The sequence below is a fragment of the Chionomys nivalis genome, chromosome 9, assembly GCF_950005125.1.
Source record: "Chionomys nivalis chromosome 9, mChiNiv1.1, whole genome shotgun sequence".
Taxonomy (NCBI): Eukaryota; Metazoa; Chordata; class Mammalia; order Rodentia; family Cricetidae; genus Chionomys; species Chionomys nivalis.
In genome coordinates, this window is record NC_080094.1 from 44,312,471 (window position 1) to 44,325,726 (window position 13,256).

Consider the following 13,256-nt stretch of genomic DNA (forward strand, 5'->3'; position numbering starts at 1 on the left):
ATGAGGAACCCAGGGCGGGTGCCAGCAGCAGAAGGGCGGGGGCGGCTTAGGGCGCTAGCCCACGGGCAAGTGCACAAAGCAGCGTGGGCCGGGGCCGGGGACCGCCCTGGCAGTCGGGGGCGTGGCAAGGGCAAAGGGGCGCGGCAAGGGCGGTTGTGGGCGGCTCTGCAGCCCGCTAAGGTAGGGGCGGAGCTCCGTCCGCTTTTAAGGCGGACGCTCTCGTGCCTTCGGGGCGCGGATGAGTAGCCCCGTGCTTTGGGACTGTACCGAAACTTCGTAGTCCCTCCCGGGCCCGCTCTCCACGACGCTTGGGCCTGAGCACGCGAGGCGCCACGGATCCGGAGCAGACGTCGCGGGTGAGCGCGCGACCTCGGCTGGAAGCGGCCGCACGGTTGGCTCGTGAGTTTATCACCGGCTACCGCTGCGAGCCCACCCGGAACGGCGGAGTGGTGGGTGAGAAGCCCGGGGCACGGCCACCAGGCGTGTGTGCCAGCGCGGACCCGGGTGGGCGAGAGGCTGTGCGGTCTTCGCGCCTCCGGCGGGGTTCCACCGAAGGCGGCCCGAGTCCCAGTGCGCGCTCGTGGCAAGGGGCGGTCGGGGACGCCGTGGGCATCCCTTTGCTATTTGTTCTGCGTTCGCCGCCAGGACACACCTTCAGTATTTGAATGAAAGATGTAAACTAACCGGCGGGGCGGAGGGTGGGGAACTAGGAAGTAGGCTGGGTGGTGCTGCGGTGTCCTCAGCACCGGCGAACGTGCCACCGCCTAGAGTCAAGACCCACCAGAGCCGGGTGCGTCGGGTCGCTCACCTGCTCTTGGTGTGCTTTGTTCTTTGCTACCGCCCCTAGTGCCTCCGAATCCTGCCCGTTCCCTCATTCTCAGGGCCTGCGAGTGTCGATTATATCCCTTTCTCGTGCATGCGGCCCCTCCTTTGAGTCCTTCCTCGCACAAACATCCGGATAGTACCACAAACCTCAGTGTGTTCTGCATACCCACTCCGCCCCCTACTTTCTGAGCCAATGGCTCTTCTCTGGAGGCCCAGGACCACGGTGACGCCGTGGGATGGAGGCGGTTGCTGGGTCGGTCCCCCAGGTGACCCCTGGAGATTGGGGAGATCGGGAAAACAGCGCCTGAGATGGGCATGTGTGGGCCCTGTGACCAGGGCAGATCTGAGAGGCTCAAGGACACTCCCCCACCCCAAAGTGCTGGGCGTGGCAGGGCGGGATCCAGGAAGGAGGCGAGTTCCAGTTGCCTTCCTCCGGAGCTGGACGCGGCTTAGTCAGAGATGCTTGGGTTAGTGAGCTGAGTACTGATGATTTAGGGATGAACTGACCCGCGAAAGCACCCTTCACGCTCTTTGCATATCTCGGCAGCCTCTAGTAGAGGAGTTAAGGGATTTAGTACCCTAGATGAAGACTGGCCTTCCCAGGTACTGCAGGAGACCCCTGCCCCTTGGCCTGGTCTTCCTAGGAAGGATAAGGAGTGGGGAGGGCTGAGTCAGGTGGGCTGAGTGGAAGAAGGCACAGGAGACTGTCTGGGGGTGGTGACAATTCTTTGGCTTCTCTTGTAGAAGACTGTCCTTTGGCCATGTCACAGAATGGACACCTTGACGACCCCAGTGAGTACTTCTCAGGTGTGTATCTGGAAAGCGCCCATGGTTAGAAATCTCTAGAGAACTCCGCCCATGCACCAGCCAGGAAATGCCAAGCAGAAGTGGCTTGTGTAGCCTGGTGCTGGAGCGGTCAGGGCCCTTCTGGAGGCTGTGCGGCTTGCTGGGCAGGTCCCTGGTGAAGCTGACCAGTGGCCTGCAACCAAGGGTACTGAAGTCCCAGGAGGGCGGATGGCCACCACCACGGCTTGCTGCTTTCTCCTGCGGTTCGCTATTCCGGGGCCCTGCATATCTGGCCAGCATTAGACTATGCCACATGCTATGCATGTCTTGACTGCTCAGTCCCCACTTAGCCCTGGAGAGAGAGGCTGCGATTGTCCCTGCTTCCACTGGTCTAGCTTCTTCCCTGCCTTTGGCTCCATGCTGCCTATCAATGTCTACTCTATGGTTTTTGTCTTTGGTTTTGTTTAAGAAAGAAATCTTATGTATCCTAGGCTGGCCTAAAACTCCCTATGTAGCCAATATGATCTTGAATTTCCAATTATGTCCAAGTATTAAGATTACAAGCTTTTGCTCCCAAGCCAGGTTTATAGGGTACTGGGGCTTGAAAACTCTGGGTTTCACAAGGTAGGCACATACTCTACACACTGACTGGATCCCAGCTCTCCCGTGTTCTTTAGTGGCACAGTGTTTAGGCATCCTGGTCTGTGTTTTCATCCAGGTGCCCAGGGCATGAGGGGCCTTTGTGTCAGGTTGCTAGTTGGCAGGTTATATTTTAACCCTAGCTTTGGAGCCTGTCCTGGAACTAGCTCTTGTAGACCAGGCTGGCCTCGAAATCCGCCTGCCTCTGCCTCCCGAGTGCTGGGATTAAGGCGTGTGCCACCACTGTCCGGCTTTGCTGGCAGATTATCTTTGAGGCTTTGCTATGTGGAATGGCATGGCAGGAGGCCTGCAGAGACCTAAGGGGTCTGAGAGCCAAGGCTAAGAAAAAACAGCTCCAGGTAGAAAAGGAAGTACTGGGCTGAGAATGGCAGCAGACGCAAGACTGGGACTGGAGGGTGGATAATTATTTAGACAGGGTCTCGTGTAGCCCAGGCTGGCCTCTGGCTCATGTGGCTGAGGAACGCTGAACTTCTGATCCTCTTGCCTCTTAAACAGGGCTGTGCCACCTGGCTCCCGTCCCCAGCCCAGGTAGTTTAAAATAAGGCAGGCTTGCCTTAAGGAGGGTGTTTGCCACGTCCTCTACAATATAGGCAGGGAGGACATCTTTCGGCTCAATAGTCCCGGGCCTGGGATAGGGTAGGGTGATCATCAGGTTCTGAGCTCAGGATATCGATGTGCAGAGGACGCTGAAGGGCAGGAGTGGAAGTGAGTCAGGGCGCGTCACTGGCTGTCAGGTGTGGGCATGCCATTGACTTGTCCCTGTGCAGGTGTTTGTCAGTCACTAGTGGGGTCTGAATTACAAAGGCCTTTTTCCTAAAAGTGTCCATAGATGGGGAGCTATAGGGCGGTCTGAAAGAGGTTCTGACTGGGCTGGAAAAGAGGCAGAACTCTGTGTAGGAAGAGTGTACCAGATGAGCCTAAAGATGGCCCTGGAGGGAGTCACTTTGCTGGCACATAGGGCAAGAGTGGGCATGCCCATGGCCCTAGCTGTCAGCCCAAGGTCTGACAGTGAGTGGCCTGAAGCACCAAGGCCTAGGGGAAGGTCACAGGCTGTCTCGGGCTGTGATTTACGGGTTACGGAAGCCTTCATGTAAAGGGTCTGGGAAGGTGGTGGAAGCCGCAGGACTGACCACAGCCCCTGTGCTCAGGAGTTCCTGCTGCATCTTGGAAGGGGCGTGGTGGGAGCCGGACTAAGGAGGCCTTCCATCTTCTGGCTGTTTCACGGGCTTTCTTGCCTCCTGGGTGTTATTCAACTGCTGAATTTGGTCTCAGCCTTGACGCTGTTCCCTCAGTCTCACCTGCCCTCCCTGGGAGGAGAGGCTGTAAGCCCTGCACCAATGAGGGAAGGGAGGTGGGGGTCGCTTGGATCTCTAGCAACTTCACCTTCCTTGGGGTTCCCAGCCTGAGAATTCTGGAAGAAACAGTCTTTTTATCTTTTTTTCATACTCATATACACACACACACAGACACACGTTCAATATGTGGCTTTTTGACACAGGGTTTCTCTGTGTAGCCCTGGCTGTCCTGGAACTCACTCTGTAGATCACGCTGGCCTCAAACTCAGAACTCTGCCTCCTGGGTGCTACAGTTAACAGCATGTACCACGCCGGCCCACTGCCCACCAATGAGACTTTATTTGAGCATATGTTTGTGTTCTGTATTACTGCATACGTGTACGAGGCTAGCAGAGGGTGTCAGATCCCTTGGAGCTGCAGTAGAGGCAACTGTGAGCTATCCAGCATTGGTGCTGGGACCTGAACTCCTGTTCTCAACCACTAAGCCATCTCCCCAGCCCCACTTCTTTGTATTTGAAATATAACCCAGGTTGGCCTAGACCTCCTGCTGTCCTTCTGCCCCAGCTTTCTGAGTGCTGGGCTTTACAGGAATGAACCACTGGCACAAGTTGGGTTTTGTTTGGCTTGGTTTTTTTGAGACAGCGTTTCTCTGTGTAGCTCTGACTAACCTGGAACTCACTAGGTAGACCAGGATGGCCTTGAACTCACCGAGTGCTGAGATTAAAGGTGTGTACCACCATGCCTGGCCTTATAGTTGTTTTCTTTTTTTTTTTAAATTTATTTATTTATTATGTGTACAATATTCTGTCTGTGTGTATGCCTGCTGGCCAGAAGAGGGCACCAGACGTCATTACAGATGGTTGTGAGCCACCATGCGGTTGCTGGAAATTGAACTCAGGACCTTTGGAAGAGCAGGCAATGCTCTTAACCGCTGAGCCATCTCTCCAGCCTCCTTATAGTTGTTTTCATTTTTGTTTTTGTTTTTCTTCTTAGACTGGGCCTCATTGTGTAGCCCAGGCTAGCCTTAAACTCTTGATGTTCCTGCCTCAGCCTCCTGTGTTCTGCATTAGAGGCATGTGCTAGCCTGTGACTCTATATATAGACCAAACTGTCCTTGAATTCACACAGATCTGTCTGCCTGTTTCCCAAATGTTAGGATTAAACTTAAGCTGAAGAATCAGAATAGTACAGAGAGCCCTGGTTCCTTTTTTTTTTTTTTTTTTATTTTGTTTTGTCTTGTTTTTTGCTTTTAGTGACAGGATTTCTATGTGAAATACTCCTGGCTGTCCTGGGACACACTCTGAAGACTAAGCTGGCCTTGAACTCACAGAGGTCCCCCTGCCTCTGCCTCCCAAGTGCTGGGATTAAAGACTTGCATCACAACCACCCTGTGAGCTCTGATTCTTAAAACTGAAAAATCCCCTGGGAGGCAGAGGCAGGTGGATCTCTGAGTTCAAGGCTAGCCTGGTCTACAAGAGCTAGTTCCAGGACAGGCTTCAAAACTGCAGAGAAACCCTGTCTCAAATAAATAAATAAAACTGAAAAATTGTACAGACGACTCCTGGGTGTGAGCCTCAGCTCTGTGTGCCTGCTGCTGCAGTCTGAATGGGGCCAGGCAGGACCAGCATTTGCTTCCCGTAACCAAAGCTCCTTCTTTGACTGGTAAGAGGCCTCTTACTATAGGGTGCACTCAGGCGATGGAGCAGAGGTACCCACTCCTGGGTCTTAGAGCCCTCCTTATGGTGTGTAGCACTGATAGATGGTCTCTCCTGGTGACAGCTGCAACTCAGGGATACTTCAAGAATGAGGTGGAAGACACCCTTGAAGTCCGGGAAGACAGCCTGGGGGATGAGGCCTTCGACACCGTCAACTCCTCCATTGTGTCTGGCGAGAGCATCCGGTTTTTTGTCAACGTCAACCTTGATGTGCAGCCCTCCAAATCTGGTATGGGGACTGTAGGTGGCCCTGCTCTGCTAAGGAGCCCTGAAGAGGTAGGGCAGCATACTGAGCTCTCCTCCCCGTTCCTCCAGACATTGAAGCAGCAACCGGTGGCTGTGTGCTCCTCCACACCTCCCGCAAGGTAAGGCTCATCCTGCGGGGCTGTGCTGGGTCTCCGCTGGGTCTCCAGTCAGGGTTTAAGAAAGCTGATTTCCTTATATCTGCTGTGCCGTTCCCACGTTCTCAGGCATTCATAGCTCAAACTAACCCAAGCCTGGGCCTTCTCTCCTGGATATCGTTCCTAGTGGGCAGGGACATTCATAGACCGTCATAGAGGGCAGGTGGGGGCCAGAGAGACAAGGGTTTAACTCAGGCCTCTGTGCATCTGCACCTGGGATCCTTACAGTATCTGAAGTTAAAGAACTTTGAGGAAGAGGTCCGTGCACACCGGGACCTAGACGGCTTCCTGGCCCAGGCCAGCATCATCCTGAACGAGACAGCTACCTCGCTGGATGACGTGCTTCGGACTATGCTGAGCCGCTTCGCCCAGGACCCCAACCATGCCGAACCCGACTGTGACCTGGACCTGCTCATGGCCAAGCTCTTTACAGATGCTGGGGCCCCCACGGAGAGCAAAGGTAAGGCCAGCTCCCTGCCAGGTCATGTGACAGCGCTGCCCGCACAGCTGACTCTCCTGTATCCTTTCCTCCGTCCTCAGTCCACCTGCTCTCGGATACCATCCAGGGAGTCACCGCCACCGTCCGAGGGGTGCAGTACCAGCAGTCATGGCTCTGCATCGTGTGAGTTGCCGTTACCACCACCACACCTGGTCCCCTACTGTTACCCTGGAGCTAGCCAGGGATCTCACATCCCTGCAGAGACGAACCTCCACACAATGACACAACTGTGGCACCTCCACTTTGAGAAAAGAGGATACGAGCACTCTGTCCTATTCAATCTTTTTTTTTTTTTTTTTAAAGCAAAGCAGCCAGCTACTACCTCTTAGCTCTACCACAGTCTGAATATGGTGATCCTGCCTTCAGGAATCCTCAGAATGATACTAGCTGAGAACTGTCTCCTCCTTTTTTTTTCCTTTAGATTTATTTATTATATATACAATATTCTGCCTGCATGTATCCCTGTGCAGAAGAGGGCACCAGATCTCATTACAGATAGTTATGAGCCACCATGTGGTTGCTGGGAATTGAACTCAGGACCTCTGGAAGAGTAGCCAGTGCTCTTATCCTCTGAACCATCTCTCCAGCTCAATCTTTTTTTTTTTTTTTTAATGTGTTTGGGTATTCTGTGTACATGTATGTATGTGTACCACACACATACCACAGATACCAGAGTTCCTGATGCGTTGTTAGCTGCTTTTTGTTTTCCCTGGTAACCTCTGTTACAGGCTCTGCAGGGTGGCAGCTGTCTGTTTGTTCTCCTGTCTTATCCAGCTGTACCTTGAAGGCCCTACAGAAGCGGCACGTGTGCATCAGCCGCCTGGTTCGACCCCAGAACTGGGGGGAGAACTCCTGTGAGGTCCGCTTTGTCATCCTGGTGCTGGCCCCGCCCAAGATGGTGAGTTTCAGTCTCGGGTGCCTTGTGAGGCAGGTCTCCCGGTTGCTCTGTCGTTTCCTTGGAAACCTCTCTACAGGCTTCCTAGTGCCTGCTCTTCCTCTCTATCCAGTGTTTTATTAGAGATGTTCTTGCAAAGTCCCCATTGCATCTGAATTTCCCTGGAAATGCCCAAAAGATTGCCTTTCCTACTGAAAAGCAGGCTTTTAACGATTACAGATTCAGGCTGCTGGCAGTGTAGATTGATAAGGCCCACCATGTATTCGGCATGTACAAGGCCCCGGATTCAAGTCCCAATAGAATGACTATACACATTAGACCATTCTTTGGCTGGTTTCCTGCCCTTCTTGGGCCATATGCTACTTGGGCAAGGAGATCCTGCTGGCTTTGTTTTATGTTTGTTTTTGCTTGCTTTTCTTTCTTTTTTTTTTTTTCTTCTTCTTTTTGGTTTTTCGAGACTTTGCAGCTGTCTTGGAACTCACTCTGCAGACCAAGTTGGCCTCAGACTCACAGAGATCCACCCACCTCTGCCTCCCAAGCCGTCTACCACCCAGTCGGATACCCTGCTTTTGTGGAGGCTGTTGCTGGTCCAGTCTGGGAGTTCTCCCTATAAAGAGAAAGATTTAAAATTCTGAATAGGCAACTGTAATTCTCTGCCCAAAACTATGGAAGGGCCTTAAATATTTAATGCGATAGTTAAGATTTCATTAGCCACTGTGCTCTGTTTTTCCCCAGAGCTGGGGATGGACCTCAGAGCCCTCATGTACACATAGCGCGCCAGCTGCTCTGTCACTGGCCCACACCTCTGCCCTCTTCAGAAACAAACTGGAGCCTGGCTTTGAACTCCCAATCCTCCTGCCTTCCCAGTGCTGGCGTTATGACCTTCTCCACAGCATCCTTTTTCATTAGCTTTTCGATAACTCTGCCTGACTCTGGAGCCTGCTCGGGATTCTCTGGGATTCCCTTCTAGTCGTCTAATAGCTATGCTGCCCGTCATATTCCCGTGCTAGAAGAGAAGTGAGCACCTCACGAGTTAGCGGGGTGGCAGCTGGCACTGTGGCCAGAACAGTTGGAAGGGGCAATAGCCTTAGTACCCAAGTCACTTGAGGCAAGTCAGGCTGCACCAGCACGGAGTTCTTGCTCAGGAACACACAGTAGGCACAGCCCGGACTGCTGCCCTGCAGCTGACAGAGGCCTCCTGAGACTTGTGCTAGAGAGTGAACAAGCCATGTGATGGAGAACTCAGAATCAGCTTGAAGGACGGAAGGTTGACCTCAGTTCAGGGTCTCAGTCCGTAGCTGGCTGGCTCCACGGCTGTGGAGCAGAGCAGAATATCATGATGGTGCAGTGGTTAGGATCACTGGCTGCTCTTCCACAGGACCTGGGTTCGATTCCCAGCACCTACATAGCAGCTCACAACTGTCTGTAACTGCAGTTCCAGGGGATCTGACAGCCTCACACAGCCATATATACAAAACACCAGTGCACATACAGTAAGAATAAATAAATCATTTAAAATGTTAAAAATAAACAGGCGGGCAGTGGTAGCACACACCTTGATCCCAGCACTTAGGAGGCAGAGGCAGGCAGATATCTGTGAGATCCACAGCAGTTCCTAGTGGGAATAGTGGCAAGGTGCATTAATGTCTGAGCTTAGGGGAACAACCTACAGCCAGCTGCCTGTGCGGGACTGCACTCAGCAAAGACAGGGCGTCCTCCGCTACAGGAGCTGGAGGTGTGACCGCAGCACCTTCTGTTCCCAGAAAAGCACCAAGACTGCAATGGAGGTGGCACGCACATTTGCCACCATGTTCTCAGACATCACCTTCCGCCAGAAGCTCCTGACAACGCGCACAGAAGAGGAATTCAAGGAGGAGTTGGTGCATCAGAGACAGCTGCTCACCATGACGATGCCAAGAGCAACGGGGCACAGCATGAGCTCCCTCCACACTCACAAACACCCTCAGGTTCAGAAGAGAGCTGGGGCGGTGGGAGGGGCGCGGGCCAACCAGGGCTAACATGGGGGTCTGTCTGTCTTTTCTCCCAGCCTCCGAAGTGCAAGGACTTCTTCCCTTTTGGAAAGGGCATCTGGGCGGATATCACGCACCGGTTCCCTGTGTACCCACTGGACTTTACCGATGGTATGTGCCCAGCCAGAGCTCAGCCTTTCAGGCCCCGAGTCCATGGGTGCCTGTCCAGCATCTCCAGCAAAAGCTGTCTGTCCCGCGTTCCTAGGCATCATCGGGAAAGGCAAGACTGTGGGCAAATATGTCACCACCACGCTCTTCCTCTACTTCGCCTGCCTCCTGCCGACGATTGCTTTTGGATCCCTCAATGATGAGAACACTAACGGGGCCATCGGTGAGGGGTGGGGATGGTAGGGATGCACCAGGCCGGACCCTGGGCTGTGGGTGAGCCCTGACCGTGTCACCTCCACAGATGTGCAGAAGACCATAGCTGGGCAGAGCATCGGAGGCCTCTTGTATGCACTCTTCTCTGGGCAGCCGCTGGTGATCCTGCTGACGACCGCACCCCTGGCCATCTACATCCAGGGTGCAGTGGGGTTGAAATGGGAGATGGGGCCCAAGTTCTGCGGCCCAGCCCAGCCCTGACAGCACGTCCTGCCCCGTTGCAGTGATCCGAGTCATCTGTGACGACTACAACCTGGACTTCAATGCCTTCTATGCATGGACGGGCCTGTGGAACAGTTTCTTCCTCGCGCTGTACGCCTTCCTCAACCTCAGCCTGCTTATGAGTCTCTTTAAGAGGTGATTGCTCCTGAGATGCAGTGTCTGGGGGTGTGAGTCAGCCTCATGCCAGGGCCCTATAACCCCAGGATAGATAGTGTGCTTCCCATAGGCCAAGGTGGACTTACTGGGCGTGGTCCCCCGGGGGGGGGGGCTCTTTCCTGGCGTTGGTCCATACAGAAGTTCGGGCAAGCCTCTCCTTCAGTAATCACTTCCCCTCCCCACCCCACCCATGTTGAGGCATTATCACCGCTTTGCAGGTCAACAGAAGAAATCATTGCCTTCTTCATTTCCATCACGTTTGTGCTGGATGCTGTCAAGGGCATGGCCAAAAGTGAGTGCAAGTCAGGTGTGGTGGTGGTACATGCCTTTAATTAGCCCTATCACTCAGGAGGCAGAGGCAGGAGGATTTCTCAGTTTGAGGACAGTTAAAGCTGTATAGTGAGACCAAGCGAGTACCGACCCAGAGAGGGACCCACTTGGACGTGGGAGGGCTCTCAGCTGTGCTCGATGGGGCAGAGAAGAAGGTGTCAAGCTAAGGTAGCGCAGCAGCGGCAGCGCCAGTACTGCTGAAGGGGAGGAGCTTCTCCAGGCAAAACCAGAGAGGGGACAGAGGCATGGGCCAGGCAGGGTTGGGGATCGTCAGCTACAGCAGAGGTAGTAGCAGACTTGGGAGACAAAAGGTAGATGGGCATGGGATGGTTCCTGGTTGACCGAGAAGGCCAGAGCTCTCCCCGTTTATGGTTCCTTCCCTTCCATTCAGCATACCCTACCTCACTTAGGACACCCCTCCACCTTATATCAATAAGAAAGCTAGGCTCCAGCCTCCCAGATCCCAGACGGCTTAGGTCTGTTGACGTGTCCCACAGTCTTCTGGAAGTACTACCATGGTCACCACTACCACACAAAAAAGACTTCGTCCTTGGCCAGCTTGTTGAGCGTTGGCAGAAGCCCCAACACCAGCCTTCACTCTGCGCTCAACACCAGCCTCCTGCCCAGCCCCGTTGAGATGGCCACAGCTGGCAGCCCCAGCAGCACACACTCGGGCCAGGCTACGGCAGTGCTCAGTCTCCTTATCATGCTGGGCACGCTCTGGCTGGGCTACACCCTCTACCAGTTCAAGAAAAGGTAAGGGAGCACCCTTGATCCCAATACTCAGGAGGCACAGGCAGGAGGATCTCAAGTTTGAAGCCAGACCTCCTCAGAAGAAATGAGGGGGCCTGTGGGTGGGAGGTAAGGGCCGGCCAGCCCCTGAGCCACGCTGATCCCCCATTACCTCCAGCCCCTACCTGCACCCGTGTGTCCGTGAGACCCTGTCTGACTGTGCCCTGCCCATCGCCGTGCTCTCCTTCTCCCTCATCGGCTCCTATGGCTTCCAGGAAATTGAGAGTGAGTGGGAGCGGGATGAGCTGGGGGGCGGCATGGCCTTGCTCCCTGGGAACTGTGGGCCAAGCCTGTCCCATATTGCAGTGAGCAAGTTCAGATACAACCCCAGCGAGAGCCTCTTTGAGATGGCACAGATCCGCTCTCTGTCCTTCAAGGCCATCAGCAGCACCATGGGTCTTGGTTTCCTGCTCTCTTTGCTTTTCTTCATTGAGCAGAACCTGGTGGCTGCCCTGGTCAATGCACCAGAGAACAGGTACTGAGGGCTGCGGGAGGGTGGGGCAGGGTCCCAGACTTCTGATGGCCAATAGGACTCTTGTCCATGTGTGCCCACCTACCTCAGGCTGGTGAAGGGCACTGCCTATCACTGGGACCTCCTGCTCCTGGCCATCATCAATACGGGGCTGTCTCTCTTCGGGCTACCCTGGATCCACGCCGCCTACCCCCACTCCCCGCTGCATGTACGGGCACTGGCCTTAGTGGAGGAACGTGTGGAGAACGGGCACATTTATGAAACGTGAGTACGAGCGATCCCTAGGATCCTAGGGCAAGAGCCACGTAGACCTGAAGGTCAGAGGGGGACAGCCTTGGGCTGCAGGTGACCTAGGAAAGGATGTGGCTTAGAGATAAGGGCTCAGAGGCAATGAAGCCCTAGCTAGACCCACAGGTAGCCTTTGCTCTGACCCCGCAGGATTGTGAATGTTCAGGAGACCCGGCTGACCGCGCTGGGCGCCAGTGTTCTGGTGGGGTTCTCTCTCCTGCTGCTGCCCTTCCCACTGCAGTGGATCCCCAAGCCGGTGCTTTACGGGCTCTTCCTCTACATCGCGCTCACCTCCCTGGATGGCAACCAGCTCTTCTCGCGAGTGGCCCTGCTGCTCAAGGAGCAGGTGGGTGCCTGGGCCAGGGAGGGGATGTGGGAACACAGCCGTCGCTGACCGCCAGGTTGCCGCTGCCCACAGACATCCTACCCACCCACCCACTACGTCCGGAGAGTGCCCCAGAGGAAGATCCACTACTTCACAGGCCTGCAGATTCTGCAGCTGCTGCTGCTCTGTGCCTTCGGCATGAGCTCCCTGCCCTACATGAAGATGGTCTTTCCTGTCATCATGATTGCCATGATTCCCATCCGGTATGCCCAGGCTGGGTGGCTGTGGGGAGGGCTCCGCCCACTGCTGGGCTCAGTGTGGACCCGCTATAACCATCTGTCACTGAGTTTGCCTCTCCTTCTATTCTGCAGGTACAATCTCTTACCCCGAATCATTGAAGCCAAGTATTTGGATGTCATGGATGCTGAGCACAGACCCTGACCTGTGCCACCCTCCCCCATGCCTTCAGGCCTGTTCTGTGACATTGTAAGGGGAGGTATGAGCTGGCTCAGACCCAGCCCCATTGCCGCTTAAAGTCCCCGGGGCATTGTGGTTTTCAGTGGTGTGTGCTCACCTCTCACCCCATTAACCTTTACTTTGGGGTCCAGGGACATTGCCAGCGCGGGGCTAAGAAGTGTAGATTTTCTTTTGATAAAAGAGTTGATGCCCAGGAGCGAGCCCATTTCCTTGATTGTGTAAGGAATTCACTGTGCACCATTAGCTAATAAAAGTCTTGTTTCTGTACTTCAACATGCTGCCTCCATCTTTGCTACTCTCCCAGACTTGGGGACAGAAACAAAGTCGCTGGGAGGAGAGTAAAAGGGACCAGTGTTTGTTGAATAGCATCTATATGCTGTCAATGCCAACAGTGGCCTCTGGCCCAATGGTGAGAAGTAGACAAACCAGACCTTTGTGTCATCCTGATGAGAGACTCCTGCAAGGGATGTGTTCTGGGATCAAAGACCCAGAGGTTTGGGTACAGCAAGGTGCTGTGTGGTGAAGAAAGTGGCTCCAGGATATGGCGTGGGTGAGAGAGAGCAGGAACATCCTGTACGGCCAGTGATGTGACTCGGAGAGACTTGGGAAAAGGGCTGATTAGTCTGAGGAAGGAAGAGGCCATGCCTCTGGCTTGATCACAGAGGCACAGATGGAGCCGTTCTCCACGAGTCCCTCTCCACATGCTC

General features: G+C 54.4%; 1 protein-coding gene across 3 annotated transcripts; it reads left to right on the forward strand.

Annotated features, from left to right (window-relative positions):
• The first annotated feature begins 223 nt into the window (after positions 1-223).
• On the forward strand, positions 224-12,747 carry Slc4a11 (solute carrier family 4 member 11). 3 transcript variants are annotated; one of them, XM_057780997.1, is made up of 20 exons: positions 224-449; positions 1,570-1,632; positions 5,346-5,510; positions 5,597-5,646; positions 5,911-6,142; positions 6,223-6,304; positions 6,956-7,079; positions 8,840-9,043; positions 9,124-9,217; positions 9,312-9,437; positions 9,516-9,629; positions 9,712-9,844; positions 10,084-10,157; positions 10,693-10,951; positions 11,106-11,212; positions 11,294-11,462; positions 11,550-11,723; positions 11,898-12,093; positions 12,166-12,335; positions 12,444-12,747. In XM_057780997.1, exons 2-20 carry the CDS (start codon positions 1,587-1,589, stop codon positions 12,511-12,513), a joined length of 2,589 nt encoding a protein of 862 aa, XP_057636980.1. In that variant the 5' UTR covers positions 224-449; positions 1,570-1,586; the 3' UTR covers positions 12,514-12,747. The 3 variants fall into 3 exon arrangements, with proteins under 3 accessions (XP_057636980.1, XP_057636979.1, XP_057636981.1); XM_057780996.1 differs by having other exon boundaries at positions 225-356; XM_057780998.1 differs by having other exon boundaries at positions 243-453.
• The last annotated feature ends 509 nt before the right edge of the window (positions 12,748-13,256 follow it).